At 38.4% G+C, this 15,886-nt stretch overlaps 2 protein-coding genes across 2 annotated transcripts in view; both read left to right on the top strand.

The window, feature by feature from the left end:
* The first annotated feature begins 3,618 nt into the window (after positions 1 to 3,618).
* Positions 3,619 to 6,191, top strand: cnpy4 (canopy FGF signaling regulator 4). Its single transcript, XM_022760780.1, has 6 exons — positions 3,619 to 3,782; positions 3,934 to 4,060; positions 4,381 to 4,477; positions 4,812 to 4,934; positions 5,066 to 5,183; positions 5,507 to 6,191. The coding sequence occupies exons 1-6, from the start codon at positions 3,698 to 3,700 to the stop codon at positions 5,647 to 5,649; spliced, it is 693 nt and encodes a 230-aa protein (XP_022616501.1). The 5' UTR covers positions 3,619 to 3,697; the 3' UTR covers positions 5,650 to 6,191.
* A 7,722-nt stretch (positions 6,192 to 13,913) lies between these two features.
* Positions 13,914 to 15,886, top strand: part of LOC111233011 (netrin-1-like) — a 16,845-nt gene continuing 14,872 nt past the window's right edge. Inside the window, exons 1-3 of the mRNA XM_022760734.1 lie at positions 13,914 to 13,950; positions 14,033 to 14,197; positions 15,619 to 15,726. Coding sequence (XP_022616455.1) covers positions 13,914 to 13,950; positions 14,033 to 14,197; positions 15,619 to 15,726 — 310 coding nt within the window. The remainder of the gene's footprint in view (positions 13,951 to 14,032; positions 14,198 to 15,618; positions 15,727 to 15,886) is intronic.

Here is a 15,886-nt window from a genome sequence, read left to right as displayed (position 1 = left end):
CATGTAAAGTAAACACAGATTTAGATTATATTATGAATCAATCTCATGACTGACAGTATCACAGTATCATGTCCTGCAGTGGAAAACATATCCAGAGCTTTTACTTAAGTAAAAGTAGCAACATTTGTGTAAAAATACATATCAAAAGTACTCATTCTGCAGAGTGGTCTATTATTGTAATTATTTATGCGTTTACGTATATTACTTTCATGTTGCAGCTGGTATAAGTGGGGCTAATTTTTAATCACTTTATATAACTAGTAAGTAGAGTTATCAGGTAAATGTAGTGGAGTAGAAGCATAAGGCAGCAGAAAATGGAAATGTTCTAGTAAAGGAGAAGTACCTCAAAATTCTACGCAAGTTCAGAACCTGAACACATGGACTGAGTAGCTTTCCACCACTCATCATGCCTTAATGAATGTATGAATATCAGCGACTCCTGTGTCTCAGTATTAACATGATAAAACATAACTTGCAGTTCAGTCAGACTTTAATTAACATGTCATTTAAATGAACAGTTTTTTAGAGTATTTTGAGTCTTTTAATTGGTGTTTTTGAATTGAATTGGTTTAGTTTGATTTGATCAGCAAACATTTAGTTTTACGTAATGTAATATTCCTTTTCAAATCAGATCATTTGCAGTCACTAGAGCCATAGCACTGTAATACAGCCCCTGCTTTTTGAAATAACTTTTTTTTATGTATTGATTTTGCACATTGTAGTAACTGCTAATGTGTGATACTATTCTAATGGATGAATTACATTTTTTTTGTTGTTGGATGTGTCTGTTTCAGTGCATCTTTTTCTGCTGTGCATTAATTAATACACATTTAACAGAGCAGCAATATCTGATCAAAAACAGACAGAAATCATGAAAACCAGCATTAAAGAGAAGAATTTTTTTCTTTTTCTTTTTTTTGGAATGACTTCTCAAATACTCTAAGAAGCTGTTTTAATGAATGCCTTTAAAGTTAACAATTAGACATTGACTATCCACAGTATGTTAAAGAACAAGTATTTGACCACAAATACAATCAAATGGAGTTTTTTTTGGAAATGAAAAATGTGCTTTGTTTGTTTCTTAAGTGGCCATTAAATTTATCAAAATATATTGAAAACAAGCTTCACTGAAAATATGAGCTTTATGGTAATTTAACAAAGGTTTTACTCCTGTCTTTGCAAGCATTACTCATCTAAAAACATTTGACAGCATCAGAAAACAGTAGATACTAGATATAGAAGTTGCCCAGTGTGTGTATATTAAAAGAGCTGTCATCAGTTTGAGACATCCAGTGCTCGGCTGGCAGGCGAGGCTCTCGTCCTGTCAGCGCTGGTGGTGGGTTGAGTGTTTTTTTGATAGAATATTTATCATTATCATTCACTAATTTTAAGTCACAGGAGTTGATAAAATATGAATTCATAAATTCATGAATCACATCAAGATAGATCCTTTTAGTGTAGGTATTTTACCTTTGAGTCAGGTTAGAGGTTTATCCACTTGCTTGTCCTGAGATGAGACTATTCCTTAAGTCCCAGCACTAGATGCAGGTTCATGTCCTCCTCTGGTCATTTAGGAAATCCTTCAGGGAATCCTAATTTTTTTAGCGACAACCACACAACCAAAAATAGGCAGAATGTGTCCACTCCTTCCTGTTGTTCTTCTTTGGCTGTTAAAAGCCGACTGACTGCGTCCAAAGCAAAATTTTCTTCTTCTTCTTCCTCTTCTTCTTTCCTCCGACTCTGTCAGGAGTGTTTGAAACATTTCCACCAGGAACTCATTTAATGTTTGTGTTCACTGGACCTGGATAAAAAAAAAACAATATATGTGAATGATGTTAATGAATAAAATGCAATAGAAAAGTAGAGTAATGATGATATTCCTGCAGCTCTATGATGCTGCAGGACAAAAGTACAGCTTGATGTGAGGGTGCAAGATCCCTGACACCATCTCTTATGACTGTGTATCATGTGTGTGTGTGTGTGTGTGTGTGCATACGTAACAGCTTCTAGTGTTGATGCATGAGTGTGTGTGTCCATGTGCATACAGCCGTGACACACAGGGCAGGGTGACACTGCTGCTGGAGCCGAGCGCCTGTGTAACTTTATCTCCCTCCACACAGACAATAGACAGACGAGTCACCACTCCAAGTGACATAACACACAATTATAGCCGTGGAAACCCTCACACCAGTAAAATACTACACTTACTGCAGTTACTCTTGAGTTTCAGACACTTAGGATGAACAGTGTATCCTCTGACACCTGTGTGCAAGCTGTTCTGCTGCTGGAGAACATAAACAAATGTGTTTTCCAGGAGTGTGTGTGCACGTATTGCTTACTGCTGCTGCTGCTGCTGCTGCTCTTCTGGTTGGTGATTGCACATTCTGTCGTGTTCTCCTCCCCACTCGTGCCTCACCCCATTTCTCCTCTCTCCTCATTTTAACATGGCCAATGACTCTCTCTCTCTTCTCTTTTTATCCCCCTTATCTCTTCAGTCTCTTCTCCTCTTCTCTCTATCTTCTCCCACACAGACTCCTGGAGTATCTGTTGCTGCCCAGTGTGTTGCCCCTGACACCTGAGAAACCAAGAGGCAAGCACCTTCTATTTTAACTGCTTCACTGCCAAATATCAGGCTAATTATCCCCCGTTCCTATATATGTGATCAACCTCACAACCTGCAACAGTGTATTAGTGATGACCTAGAAAAAGCATGTTTCAGCAAATAAACTGCAATGGCTAAAAATTAAGTGTTGTTGTTTTTTCATTTTACGTTGGGCTTTTTAAAGAACACATCAAGGGACAAAGAGGTAAAGATCCAACATTGAAAAGTAAGAATAAAAGTAAAAAGCAACGTGACCATCAAAACCTCAAAACACATCCTCTACTTTGCTTGAATCCCATCCCATGTAAAATAGATGGCAATACTTCAAAGTATGTGTTAAAATATGGCAACAATGGCACATATGTCCAATATATTTTCATGGTATTTATACCATAAATGCTGATACATGAGGTATGGATACATAAATCCTTCCAGAAAACTGGTGCATTAAAATCTCAGACAGTGTTACGACAAATATCTCAAAATGCATTAAATTGGTGTAATATTTTGGATAAAAAATTAATATATCCAATTAAATAAATATGATTACTTTTGCATACCTTTCTTTTTATTTAAATACTGCAGCTTCAGTTCAGCACTGCAGATTTTAACTTTTTTAAATAATATATACTATAAACATATCAAAATCACATGACATGTATTCTTATATTCTTTATATTCCTATATTCTTTAATAAATTGGTGTATATTTGGAGTATACTGTAAAAACGGCTAGGCTATATATTAGCATACTAGTTATAATCTAAAGTTACAATTAAAATTCGCAGGACTATGTTGAAATTAAAGCAAACATTTAAAATTATATATGGAAAATAATATGAGCAGGGGGTCAGACAAGTGAGAAGTGGTTTGCTGACTTTAAGAAAGTAAAAAACTGAAAAATATGAGAATAGATACAAATGACATACGTATTATTTGGAGTTGAGTTTTTCTTCTATCGACCTTCTCTCCTGAAATCGAAACATCGGGGATCGGCTACGCATGCGCAGTGGCAAGTCGCCGTCAAAAATGCCGATGTGGCTGCTGAAATATTAAACTTCTAGGTCGCCTGTGGGATTTACAGCAAACTGTCGCAATGAATGTTTTCTTTCTGGCTTTGTTTTGTGTCTGCGGCTTTGTCGCAGCAGACGAAGACGAGAGGCTGCCGAATAAATGCGAAGGTAGGACGAGAAAGCGACACTAGCTAGCCGCCGATATGGTGCTATTTGTTTACAAATGTCTGTGTCCTCTGTCTGCCTATAAACTTTGACATGCACGCTGGTAGAAAAAAGTTTTTACGGCTTTTTAAGGTTGTATTTTCTTGTCTGTCAGTGTGTAAGTTTCTGACAGTGGAACTGCAGGATGCTCTGGCGAAAACCGGCCGCTCCAAAGAAGTGCTGGAGGTTGGAGAAGTGCTGGATACAGGCAAGAGAAGAAGAAAGATCAAATACAACACGTCGTAAGTTAACTCTGTCTGAGGAATATAACTTGAACATGGGGAGAAGACAATTATTAGTTTACATGCTGTTTTACAAAGGAGTCCATGTCACTGCTGTTATTTCTTCAGACTTTTTTTAACTTCTCCAGTTTCACTACTGATATTAAAAAATGAGGTTTATTCCCCACCACTAGAGAACTCAGCTTTATTTGTTAAATCTATGGAGTTACCCTTTAAGACGACATCTCACTCTTGCATTGTTTAGACTGCTAGAAAGCCTACAACTCTGCCGTGTGTCTATGTGTGTGAGGCCAACATTTAAACATGTGTTTTGACTTCAGGGAGACTCGGCTGACAGAGGCGTTGGACAACATATGTGAGCGCATCCTGCAGTATAACGTCCATGCAGAGAGGCCTGGCAGCCTTCGATATGCCAAGGTGAAGTTAATTTGCTCATGTTTTAACATTTTTCACACCCAGTTACATACATTGTATGTTCCTAATGGAGTTAAGAGCACAGGAAAGAATGAGAAGTTTTGATTTTCTAATGGAAAATATTAAGGATTGCTTGTAAGTAGTGTGCCTGTGTTTCCTGTGTGTTTAGTCAGTGACCTAAAGTCTGAGTTCCTCTACCAAAAACTTGTGCTTCATCATTTATTAACATCAACCATGCCCAAAATTAAAAATTTTCTTGTTTGAGTTTTTGTCATGTTCAAACATTTCTTTAACTTTGTATAGAAAACTGACTGATCGCTATTTTGTGTGACTGCAGGGAGCCAGTCAGACCATGACAACTCTGAAGAACCTGGTCCACAAAGGAGTTAAAGTGGATCTGGGCATGCCGTTTGAACTGTGGGACGAGCCGTCTGTAGAGGTGTCGGACATGAAGAAACAGGTAGGGTTGTGTGTCCTGCTGTTGTCAAGTACAGCACTTGTGGAGCAGTGGGAAATGGAAAATTGGAGCACAACTAATTTATTTCAGAGACCTCAATATAAACTAAATATCTGATCGTGTGTGTTGTGCAGTGTGAGACGATGCTGGAGGAGTATGAGGAGGTGGTGGAGGACTGGTACTTCCATCATCAGGAGCAGAGACTGGAGAACTTCCTCTGTGAGAGCCACATCCTCAAGACATCAGAGCTAGGTAGGGGACACAGAGAAAGTGGGGTTAGCTTCACTTCAGCACAGAAACGTGTTTGGTAAAGTCTCGTCCAACACTCTTGATCTCTCCCATTATTTTACATTGTCTTTCTTTAAGAGCACTGTCTCAAACACAAGTTACAAGGTGGATCCCAAGGAAATGAAACAGGAATGAATGCCAACAAAATAAAAAAATACTTTTAGTTTTGCACATGAACTCACTGAAATCCAAACATCCCAGCCCTCTCTCTTCCCTCTGATTGAAAGCAAACTGTGTTGCTGAAACCTCTTCCTCCTCCTCGTGTTGTTTTTCTCTCCCTCTCTCAGAATGCCTTAAGGAGGTGTGGAAAGGAGACATGGGGAAAAAAGGAGGGGCCGGCGAGGCGGGGAGCGACAGCGCTGAAGAAGAAGGAGCGAATGACAACACAAAGAAAGAAGAGCAAAAGACGCATGACGCTGGGGAGCTATGAGGAAAACACTTTGGGAAAAAAAGAAAAATGCAGAAGACAACACAAAACCTCAGTTTTAGAATTTGGCTCGAAAAACTGCAAATCAATGGATATTGAGAAATTGAAATTATGTATTGAGACATGTTTTTAACTGTGTTCTTGGACACAAGGTCCAGTGCATATATTTACACTATTTTAACTATTACAGCTTTTGAATGAAAAATCTTATTTTAACTTTATTTCTGGTGCCAAATCTTGTGATAGTTTACATTGAGAGTTACATTGGTGTGAGATTATGCTTTGTACAATTTAACACTAAATTTCTCCTGTTATTTTTATAGAAATGGTGTTAGCCTTTTATAAACTGTTGCACCTTTTAAAACACTCATCTATTTGGATTAAGGTTTGAAGCCTTTACCATGAATAGTCGAGACTCTTTCAGTGTTATATCATGTGTGAACGCTGTTACATCTCTTCTTATGCCAACACTATATGGTACATGACTTATTTTTTACCCCAAACTGCCATCTTTAATTGCAATATGTACAGTTTTTCATGTTGAATAAAATGCTTTTTATACATAATAATGTTGCATTTTTTTTTTTTTCTGCAGGTTGTTGAAGAAAAATTTGCTAAAATATATGAAAGCACATTTTGTTACCAGAAGAGTTTGCCTCTCTCACATTTTCTCTGTATATTGTGTCTAACTTAATGATAATTTGATGCTACGGTTATCAAATTTTCTGTCTTTCTCTCACTTGAGCTAAACTCACAAGACCAGGCAAACAAACCAAACCCTGATGGAATAATAACTGCAGTTGGAGATCACAAGGTCAAGACCTTTTTGGTGAAATGTCAAGAGGACAGCATTGAGCCAAAGTGTCTGGAAGATCATCCGAGCACCTCTGACTGACTGTAGAGGTGAAGTGATGGTCGGTGAGCTTTGTAATAATTAAAAATACAATGTCAGTACGCCTGGAGAGTAAGTAAAAGTTGCTAAAAAAAGAGTGTCCTGTGTGCAACAAACCCTGCTAAAGCTTGATCATAGTATAGTTGCATAATGCTGCCACCTAGTGGTTTTGCTTTGTTTCACTTTTACACTTGCTTTAGTTCGCTCCTCCAACATCACCTTAAGGCCCGGAGATTGAAGGAGCTGCCATTCCTGTGCAGTGTGAATATAAAAGGTGCAGTTACTCAGACATAATGGTCTCTAGAGCTGCATATGTCCCGTTGCTGTTACGTTTTATTGTTGGTAGAAAAGCAAGAAAAATGTGGAGGTCAGGGAGATAAAAGTATATATTGTACTTTATACAATGCAGTATGTATACTGTATCAAACAAAGAGAAGTTCTAAAGTCAAGAAAAGCATCTCCATATGTAAACTGAGATAGTTTTGATCATTCCTCCTGTCTAGAATGGCCCTGAAGTGATCCCTTTGTAATTTATTTTTTCACATTACTTTAAGTGTGATGTGGGAGAAAAAGGACAGAAATCATAGACACAAGTATCACATATTTTCACTGCACTTCAATATCACACTGTGAATAAAGAAATCTAAAACACACCATACTCTAATGTGTTTGAAAAGTAATAATTTTACATTTGAATATATTTTACTTTAATTATTTCATGCACCATGGACAAGGCACTTTCTGTTTCTTCTTATCAATTAGTAACTTTCAGACTGTATTTGCATTGATGGAAGTGTGAACTAATAGTGATTTTAGTCCCTTTCTAACCCTGCAGGAGGGACACGGTGAGCATCAGAGCCCTGACGCCAACCTGGAGTCCCCCCTGATCTCTGCCCCAGTCAGGTCATCTCAACCTCAAATATCCAAATTAGGAATACATTTTCCCTGAAAGACCAAATATACTTATATAATATAATAAAAAGATGGATCGCTTGTTCAAAAATGTTCATTTTATTTTATTTAAATAATAGTTTTCTTTCTGTATGTTTTCTCTGTTTAGGTTACTGAAGCAGTGAGAGAACGTTGTCTGTTTACTTCCTGGGTGAAACGGACAGCGCTGAGGCTTCTGTAGATCATCATCATCATCATCATCATCATCATCATCATCATCTTCCTCTTCCTCTTCATCTGTATGTAGAAAGCTGTGTAGCTACTCTGACCTCTGAGTCCTGTGTCTTTAATGTCTACTGTAGTTCCTCCTATTAATTTTCCAAACTAAAACTACTTCCACTGATCACTTTTTTGGTGGTCCATGCCGGCAGCATAAATCCATCAAGTTCCTGTATCCCATTAATATTAAATGCACCCAAATTACTGATATATTAAATGCTGAGGGCAGAAGTTAAATCTGATAAGGATATGTGTGTTCTTTGCAGATGTTTTACAGACTCCGAGCTGAGCGGCTGCAGCTCTCGTTTCCCCCAGATTCAGCCCAAACCTTTTTTCCTCTGCCAGGACCACACACACACGCTGTGAGCACAGATCTATAAATTACAATTTTTATTGTCAACCAAAAATAATCTGGTCTGCACTCTGACATTAATCATGTTGTACTGTCTCCTGCAGATCTTTATTACATGTTACCTGGAGGCAGAGCCCAGTTCTAACAAGGGCCTAGTGAAAAAGGCCTGTTCCGTCATGAGTGGGAGGTCAGTTTCCTGTTTTATCCTCTTCTCTCTGCCTACTAATGAAAATGTGAGGGCTGCTGCTGGGTTCAAGAGACACACAGCAGTAGTGCCAAGTCCAGCCACAGGAGGGCACTGAGGAGCAAAACAAAGTGCAGACAAAATGGTATTGCATCTGTTACCTGTACTAGTTGTGTTGAATTTATCACTGAATATATAAAAGAGGCAGTTTATGAGTCATGGAATCAACAGAAAACGGTCAACACCATGTGCTTAACTCAAATGTGCATCAAGTAATTGAGTTAAAAAACGGTGTTTAAGCATCTGTGAGTTCTTGGCCACAAATGTGTCATGTGACAATAATAATCAATAAAAAGTGCTGTTCCAGTTTTGACCCTTTGTGTTTTATTCGCAGACAAAACCTCCAGGTGCATTTGAAATACCAACGTGCCTTTCTACGCTTTATTTAATCCAGCAATGTGATGCAATCTCCCTTGATAATGGAATATTTCCACAGTTAAATCTATAACTAATAGTAAATTGATAGTTTCCAGATGCAATGATAACTATCTCCAAAAGGTACTATCTCCAAAAAACAACACTCCCATGTTCAGATATGTTTTAGGAATTTTAATTGGAAATACTTTTTGTAACTATTCAGCATTTTTGTCTCAGGTTATGGGTGATGGTTAATGGATGGTGGGTGGGAACTGTGTCAGGTGATGGCAGAAATCTGACCGGCCTGTCCTTGCGTAATAAAACTTCAAATATGCTTTACATATGAACTGTATCTTCAAAGGAAGTCGTATGTAATGCATTTCAAAAGAGTGGTGCTGACAAATATTTATATTTAAAGTTTTATTATGCAAGGTCAGGTCGGTCAGATTTCTGTCATCACCTGACACATGTGGCACAATACCCACGAACCGTCCATCAACCACAACCTGAGACAAAAATGCTTAATAGTTACAAAAAATACTACTGGACCATACACAATATTTTTTATCATATTACACAGGAGGTCATGGAGTGTTTAATGGACAGTACTAAGTCGAGATGTGACAGAAAATGAAGGGAGAGATACATCAGAGAGGAGTTTACATGTAACAAACATCCATGGTCAATATGTTAAGCCCTGAGACCACCACGATGATATATACCTGCTGGAAGAATTTCTGGACTTCCAGCTATTTGTCATCTGTTCCCCTTCAAGGACAAGGTATTGTTATATCATCATAAGCAGAAGGTAAACCATTCTGGACATTTGACAGTGGTCTTTTTCTTGACTATTGATCCTTGAACGCAGCAGGTTAACTTACAGTGAGTTTTTCCTTTCAGTACAAAACAACATCTCCATCCAACACCTGTCAGCACTCATGCCAGGGACAAAGTGAAGGAAATGAGGAAAAACAAAGAAACATTGCATTTGGATTCATGGCAACCAGGGTCATTTTCCACTCTGCTGAGTTTGCCAACCAAGTTTAAGAGCCAAAGAACTCAATCAAGATTGTTTGTTTTTTTAAAAAGACATCTTTCTTGTTGCATTAAAACAAAAACCAACGTACTGTCAAGGATATGCTTTGTGCAGATTTCTGAAGACAAACGTCATTTTGTGTGTTTTTAGTACAAACCTTTAGTTACCAGAGGTGATCCTCCAGGTCAAAGCTACAAAGAGAAACCTTTTGCTGCAATCCCCTGGCAGGTCACAATTAAAACATACATACAATGACAGAAGAGCATAAAACAAGCATTGTAGGACACAATACAAAATTATACACTGTACATCAGCAACAAGTGTATCTAAAATCACATAAGAGAGGAAGGTCCAGATAAATATCTCAAAGCTCATAAGATTGTTTCTCCAGTATCCTGCAATAATGATACTGGATCCAGAATTGCACCCACATATCTAAATTCAATAATATCAGTTGTTCCACTGTTGATGAGATGATGTCAAAATCAGGGGGCTGTATATTGGTTTTGGACAAAAATATATCCTTTGCAATACCAGTATTCAAACTAATACATGTAAACCTTTCCATAGCACTTATTAGTTACTGTTTATGCAGAGGTGTGTAAAACAGTGTCGTCAGCATACATTTGCTATTCTATCTGGCTACAATGTTGTGGGAAATCATTGCTATTTAACTGAATAGTAGAGGACCTACCATGGATCTTTGAGGTACACCCATTGTCTTCAGGTAATTTTTTCTGTTCTCTTAAACTTCCCTTTGAAGATGGAATGAAAATGGGATCCTCCTTTTAAAACTATTAATATTACTGTTAACGTTTGTCTTATTTATTATCTCAAGATAAAAACATTCACCTAATTTCTGATTTTTTTTGGACCATAGCAACAAATCTTTCCTTCATAGAGTTAATTTTACTAAAAAATGATATTGATTTGGTTCTATATAAATAAAAATGAATTGAATTGAAATGTGTTTTCAGGTCAATACAACTACACACTCTGGCACAAAAAGTTGTATTCAGTTTTTGCGAGAGCATTAAGTGTTTCTTTCCTCCTTTACATGAGAAAATAAATGTCAACCACAGATGTAAAATAAAAAAACATAATTTCTATATACCATAAAGTCTATGCACCTCATGCCTATACAGTATCTGATAATTAAAACAAAGCATAGTGCCATATTGTAGCACTTAAAAAGTTTGAGCACAGCTAATCCATCAAAGAGACGCCCCTGTATTGTGAAATCTGCTCTTATTCTGTCATGGTGGCTTAATGTTGACTTTTATAATTACACCTCCGTGGTATTTTGTTTATTTTGATTTGAGTCTCAGCACACTCTTTGCTGCAGGGTTCAAACGTTGGCATTGCAGCGCACCTGTCAAAGACCACCTGAAGTGTTTTATTAAGCACTTAAACATTTTTCTTATTTCATTTCAGGGATGATTTCTGTTATCCATTAGCATTTATGTTATTTGAATCATTCAATAATGGCACCAATTTACCTCTACCTCCATCTTCATCTCAGCTCACTGAAATCTCTTGTGTCTTTGTGTTTATGCTGCCAAAGTGCAATATTGACGCATAAACGTGCTATTTCGCCCTTCAATTTACTTTATTGCACTTGTCCTGCGTCCAAGGATAGCATTTCTTAAGTGCACTGTAACTACTTGACACACACACACACACACACACACACACATACACACACACACAAACACACACACACATACACACACACACATACACTCATACACACATACACACAAAGCACACCTGGGGAAACATTCCTCGAGGGAAGTCATCAATCAGTTTTATGGCTTTCTCTGGGAAAGTTTCCTCCTCTCCAATCAAGCGTCTTCCCTCCCTCCTTCCCTCCCTCCCTCCCTCCGCCTCAGTTCTCTTTCTTATATTTCCATCTGTATCAGTTTTGCTTCACATCTGAGAACGATCCACTCCAGCCAATTAACTTCAACCATTTTTCCTATTCCACTGAGGGATAATTGGAGAAAACTGGAGGGTGAGCTCTCTGCCTGGACGATACAAGATAAGGCTACTGCAACTGGCTTCTCTCTGTGTTCTCAATTTTCCCGCCAGTGGTTATAAACCTGAGGTGGAGGATCTGCACAGTGTTAACAAAACGCCGTAACAAGTCATGAAATGTTGAATTAAGTCTTAAAGTCCTACTTTTCTTTTGTAAAGTGGGAAAACTGCCATGGTCTCTGGAGCAGATCAATCTGTTTCAGGAAGTTTTTTGTTTTTTTTGTGGTTTAGTTTTTTCTCCGGAGCTTGTAACAAAAAATACAGTAAAATGATCTATTTTCAGATCAATTGTTACACTCAGATTAACATAACGTGACTGTAATGTGTCACCAATGTTGGAAGGAGTACTCAGATCCTTCACTTAAGGGTCCAGGAAACATATTTTCTCAATTAGCTTCTTATTGTAAGCAGTGGGATCATGCAAGGACACAAAATTAGAACAGCTTTGCTTAATTTATATTGAGAGACTTTTGTATTTGCGTGTCTGTCTGTGCTCTTCTCACTGTTTCAAAACGGGTGGGGCTCTGTTGGGAAAAGATGAGGTAAGTTATTTTTCATGCACCATTTAGGATTTAACAACAGTTAAATCAAAATCTGATGTGGTCTTGTTTGTTTATGGTGGCAGACCACTATCCTCATTAATCAGATTAGCTGAGTTTTTTTTTTTTTTTTTATTAAATTTAACTCTTAATAACTGCCCCCCCCCAAACTTTAAAGTGACCCTCCACTCAAAAATGTGTTATGGTCATTGTTACTTCTCCTGCATGGGGCATGGACCCTCACTGTGCAGAATGATGCATGTTTAGAGTTGGGACACTAAAACTTTTTTAATTCACCTGACGAAAGAGAAAAGTTTCTCTGTGCTCACTTTAAATCAGAGTTTACAGCTTGTCCCTTGGAGCATGATTTGTGGTATCATGACTAATCGGAAGTCAATCCCGGTCCAATCCACAATTTACACCAGTGTGATGAGGAAACGTGACATCTGCATTGCACACACAAGAGAGAATTGACTTTAGGTAATGTAAGAGACATCTTATATCCAGTAGTTAAACTTTTAAAATAAGAAATAATTGTATTTTCATCAATTGTGGATTTTTCAGTGAGGGAGGAGGTGTAAATGTCATTTTAAGAATTAAGGGTATTTCTTCAAACATGTCTGGAGGGAATCTTTAACTTTGATTGTTGCTAATTTAGTCACAAATATTTAATATTGTAGAGAATTGTTGTTGTTTATGATTTAAAATGGAATTAACTATCAAAATGTATGAAATGAAATAGTTCTTTTCAGAGTGATTCATCATTATTGTTTTTACTAACGCATGTAATTCTATCTGAAAGAGTGGTTTAATGTGTAACTGTGCATCATTTAACAAGCTGACTATGGTGGGGAGAGCATTCAAATCATTTAAAGTAAAAACAGTAAAACCACAATGCAATACTCTATTATACAAAACAAAACATTACAAGTAAAATGAAAGCAGTATAATTTATAGAATGCTTAAAGGTATGATTCTTATACAGGGATAAGGGCTGCATCATGATACTAACTTTAAAGTCTGAGAAGTAGAAATATTCACAGTTGAAAAATGGCCCTGAATGCGTCATTTTTTACAAGCGGATCATGTGTTTTATGTGTAAAATCTTCATCTGCAAAGTGACAAGTACAGCTGTTAGAAAAATGTCTTGGAGCAAAAAGTAAAATCTTCACATGTAAAATGCGGCGCAGTGACGGCAGAGTAGTTCAGAAAGCATGAAAGTGTAAAGCCAGAAGTCTACTCCAAAGAATACAAATGCCTCCAATCGGTCATTAACTATAGACTGTTGCTTGAGTCAATATGTTTAGTACACTTAGGCCATTTTTTCCTGTTAATATCTGATTGGACTTTGGAGGAGTAGGCCGCATTTTGTCACATGATATTCATTAGAAAGGTGCACTGGCACTCGCAATATATTGTTTATAAGCTATATGAAAGATCAATCACACAAATAGACGTAATAGGCTGGTTAGGATGACATGAAGCAAATAGTCTAGTGGATATCAGCGTGTGGATTATCCACAGAGAGGTTACTGTGAACTATGAAAGGTTATCAGCCCAGTGAACCCCCGTTTCGTAACGTCCTGGTTTGGGTGTGATGGATTTACAGTATATCTGAGGGGCGCCGTGCGTCAGGCAGGATGTGGCTCCTCTCGAGGTGGGAGCTCTTGGCTGCAGGTCAGTTACTATAAGAAGAGACACCTCCCAGCTGATCCCGTTAATTTGTCTCCCTCCCTCTCTCCCCCCCTCCTTCCTTCAGTACCCAACGTGTTGCCCCCTCTCGGTAGGTTTGTCTTCCCGCTCTGCTCCTCTGCAGACGAGCTGGAGCTGGATGTCCGGACACTTGCTGCGCTCCTCTTCATGATCAGGAGGCATCGCAGGAGCAGGAGAAGCGGGGAGAAGGAGAATCACTGGGACGCACATGGTGAGCTTGTCCTGATTCATTTGATCCTCTTTCTAAATGTTTGTTCGCTGGGACTCTGATACTTGAGGTGTTTGTGGAGTTTTCCTCTCTGCTGAAGTCGCGCGTAAAGAGAAGCAGAGCGTGGAGGGCGAGTCTGATCTTGTATTTTTTGTCACTCAAAAAAAAAAAAAAAAAATCACAAAGATGAATCTGCAAAAATGAGACTTAAAATTATATGAGAGAAGCATTTAGCACTGCGTTATGTTTTCTGCCGTAAAGTATCAAGTAATTAAACATAATGATGAAATATCCTGACATTTAGTCTGTCATTGCTGCAACTTCTCCGTAGAAATTCAGACGATTGGCGGGTTTGTTCATCATTATTGTTTTTACTAACGCATGTAATTCTATCTGAAAGAGTGGTTTAATGTGTAACTGTGCATCATTTAACAAGCTGACTATGGTGGGGAGAGCATTCAATCATTTAAAGTAAAAACAGTAAAACCACAATGCAATACTCTATTATACAAACAAAACATTACAAGTAAAATAAAGCAGTATAATTTATAGAATGCTTTAAAGGTATGATTCTTATACAGGGATAAGGGGCTGCATCATGATACTAACTTTAAAGTCTGAGAAGTAGAAATATTCACAGTTGAAAAATGGCCTGAATGCGTCATTTTTTACAGCGGATCATGTGTTTTATGTGTAAAATCTTCATCTGCAAAGTGACAGTACAGCTGTTAGAAAAATGTCTTGGAGGCAAAAAAAGTAAAATCTTCACCCTCATGTAAAAATGGCGGCGCAGTGACGCGCAGAGTAGTTCAGAAAGCATGAAAGTGTAAAGCCAGAAGTCTACTCCAAAGAATACAATGCCTCCAATCGGTCATTAACTATAGACTGTTGCTTGAGTCAATATGTTTAGTACACTTAAGGCCATTTTTTTCCTGTTTAATTATCTGATTGGACTTTGGAGGAGTAGGCCGCATTTTGTCACATGATATTCATTAGAAAGGTGCCACTGGCACTCGCAATATATTGTTATAAGCTATATGAAAGATCAATCACACAAATAGACGTAATTAGGCTGGTTAGGATGACATGAAGCAAATAGTCTAGTGGATATCAGCGTGTGGATTATCCACAGAGAGGTTACTGTGAACTATGAAAGGTTATCAGCCCAGTGAACCCCCGTTTCGTAACGTCCTGGTTTGGTGTGATGGATTTACAGTATATCTGAGGGGCGCCGTGCGTCAGGCAGGATGTGGCTCCTCTCGAGGTGGGAGCTCTTGGCTGCAAGGTCAGTTACTATAAGAAGAGACACCTCCCAGCTGATCCCGTTAATTTGTTCTCCCTCCCTCTCTCCCCCCCTCCTTCCTTCAGTACCCAACGTTGTTGCCCCCTCGGTAGGTTTGTCTTCCCGCTCTGCTCCTCTGCAGACGAGCTGGAGCTGGATGTCCGGACACTTGCTGCGCTCCTCTTCATGACAGGAGGCATCGCAGGAGCAGGAGAAGCGGGGAGAAGGAGAATCCACTGGGAAGCACATGGTGAGCTTGTCCTGATTCATTTGATCCTCTTTCTAAATGTTTGTTCGCTGGGACTTCTGATACTTGAGGTGTTTTGTGGAGTTTCTCTCTGCTGAAGTCGCGCGTAAAGAGAAGCAGAGCGTGGAGGGGCGCGTCTGATCTTGTATTTTTTGTCACTCAA

Source organism: Seriola dumerili, unplaced genomic scaffold, assembly GCF_002260705.1.
Source record: "Seriola dumerili isolate Sdu_G_001 unplaced genomic scaffold, Sdu_1.0 BDQW01000362.1, whole genome shotgun sequence".
Classification (NCBI taxonomy): domain Eukaryota; kingdom Metazoa; phylum Chordata; class Actinopteri; order Carangiformes; family Carangidae; genus Seriola; species Seriola dumerili.
The sequence above is the reverse complement of the archived record's forward strand: the minus strand, read 5'-3'. Positions and strand labels throughout refer to the sequence as shown.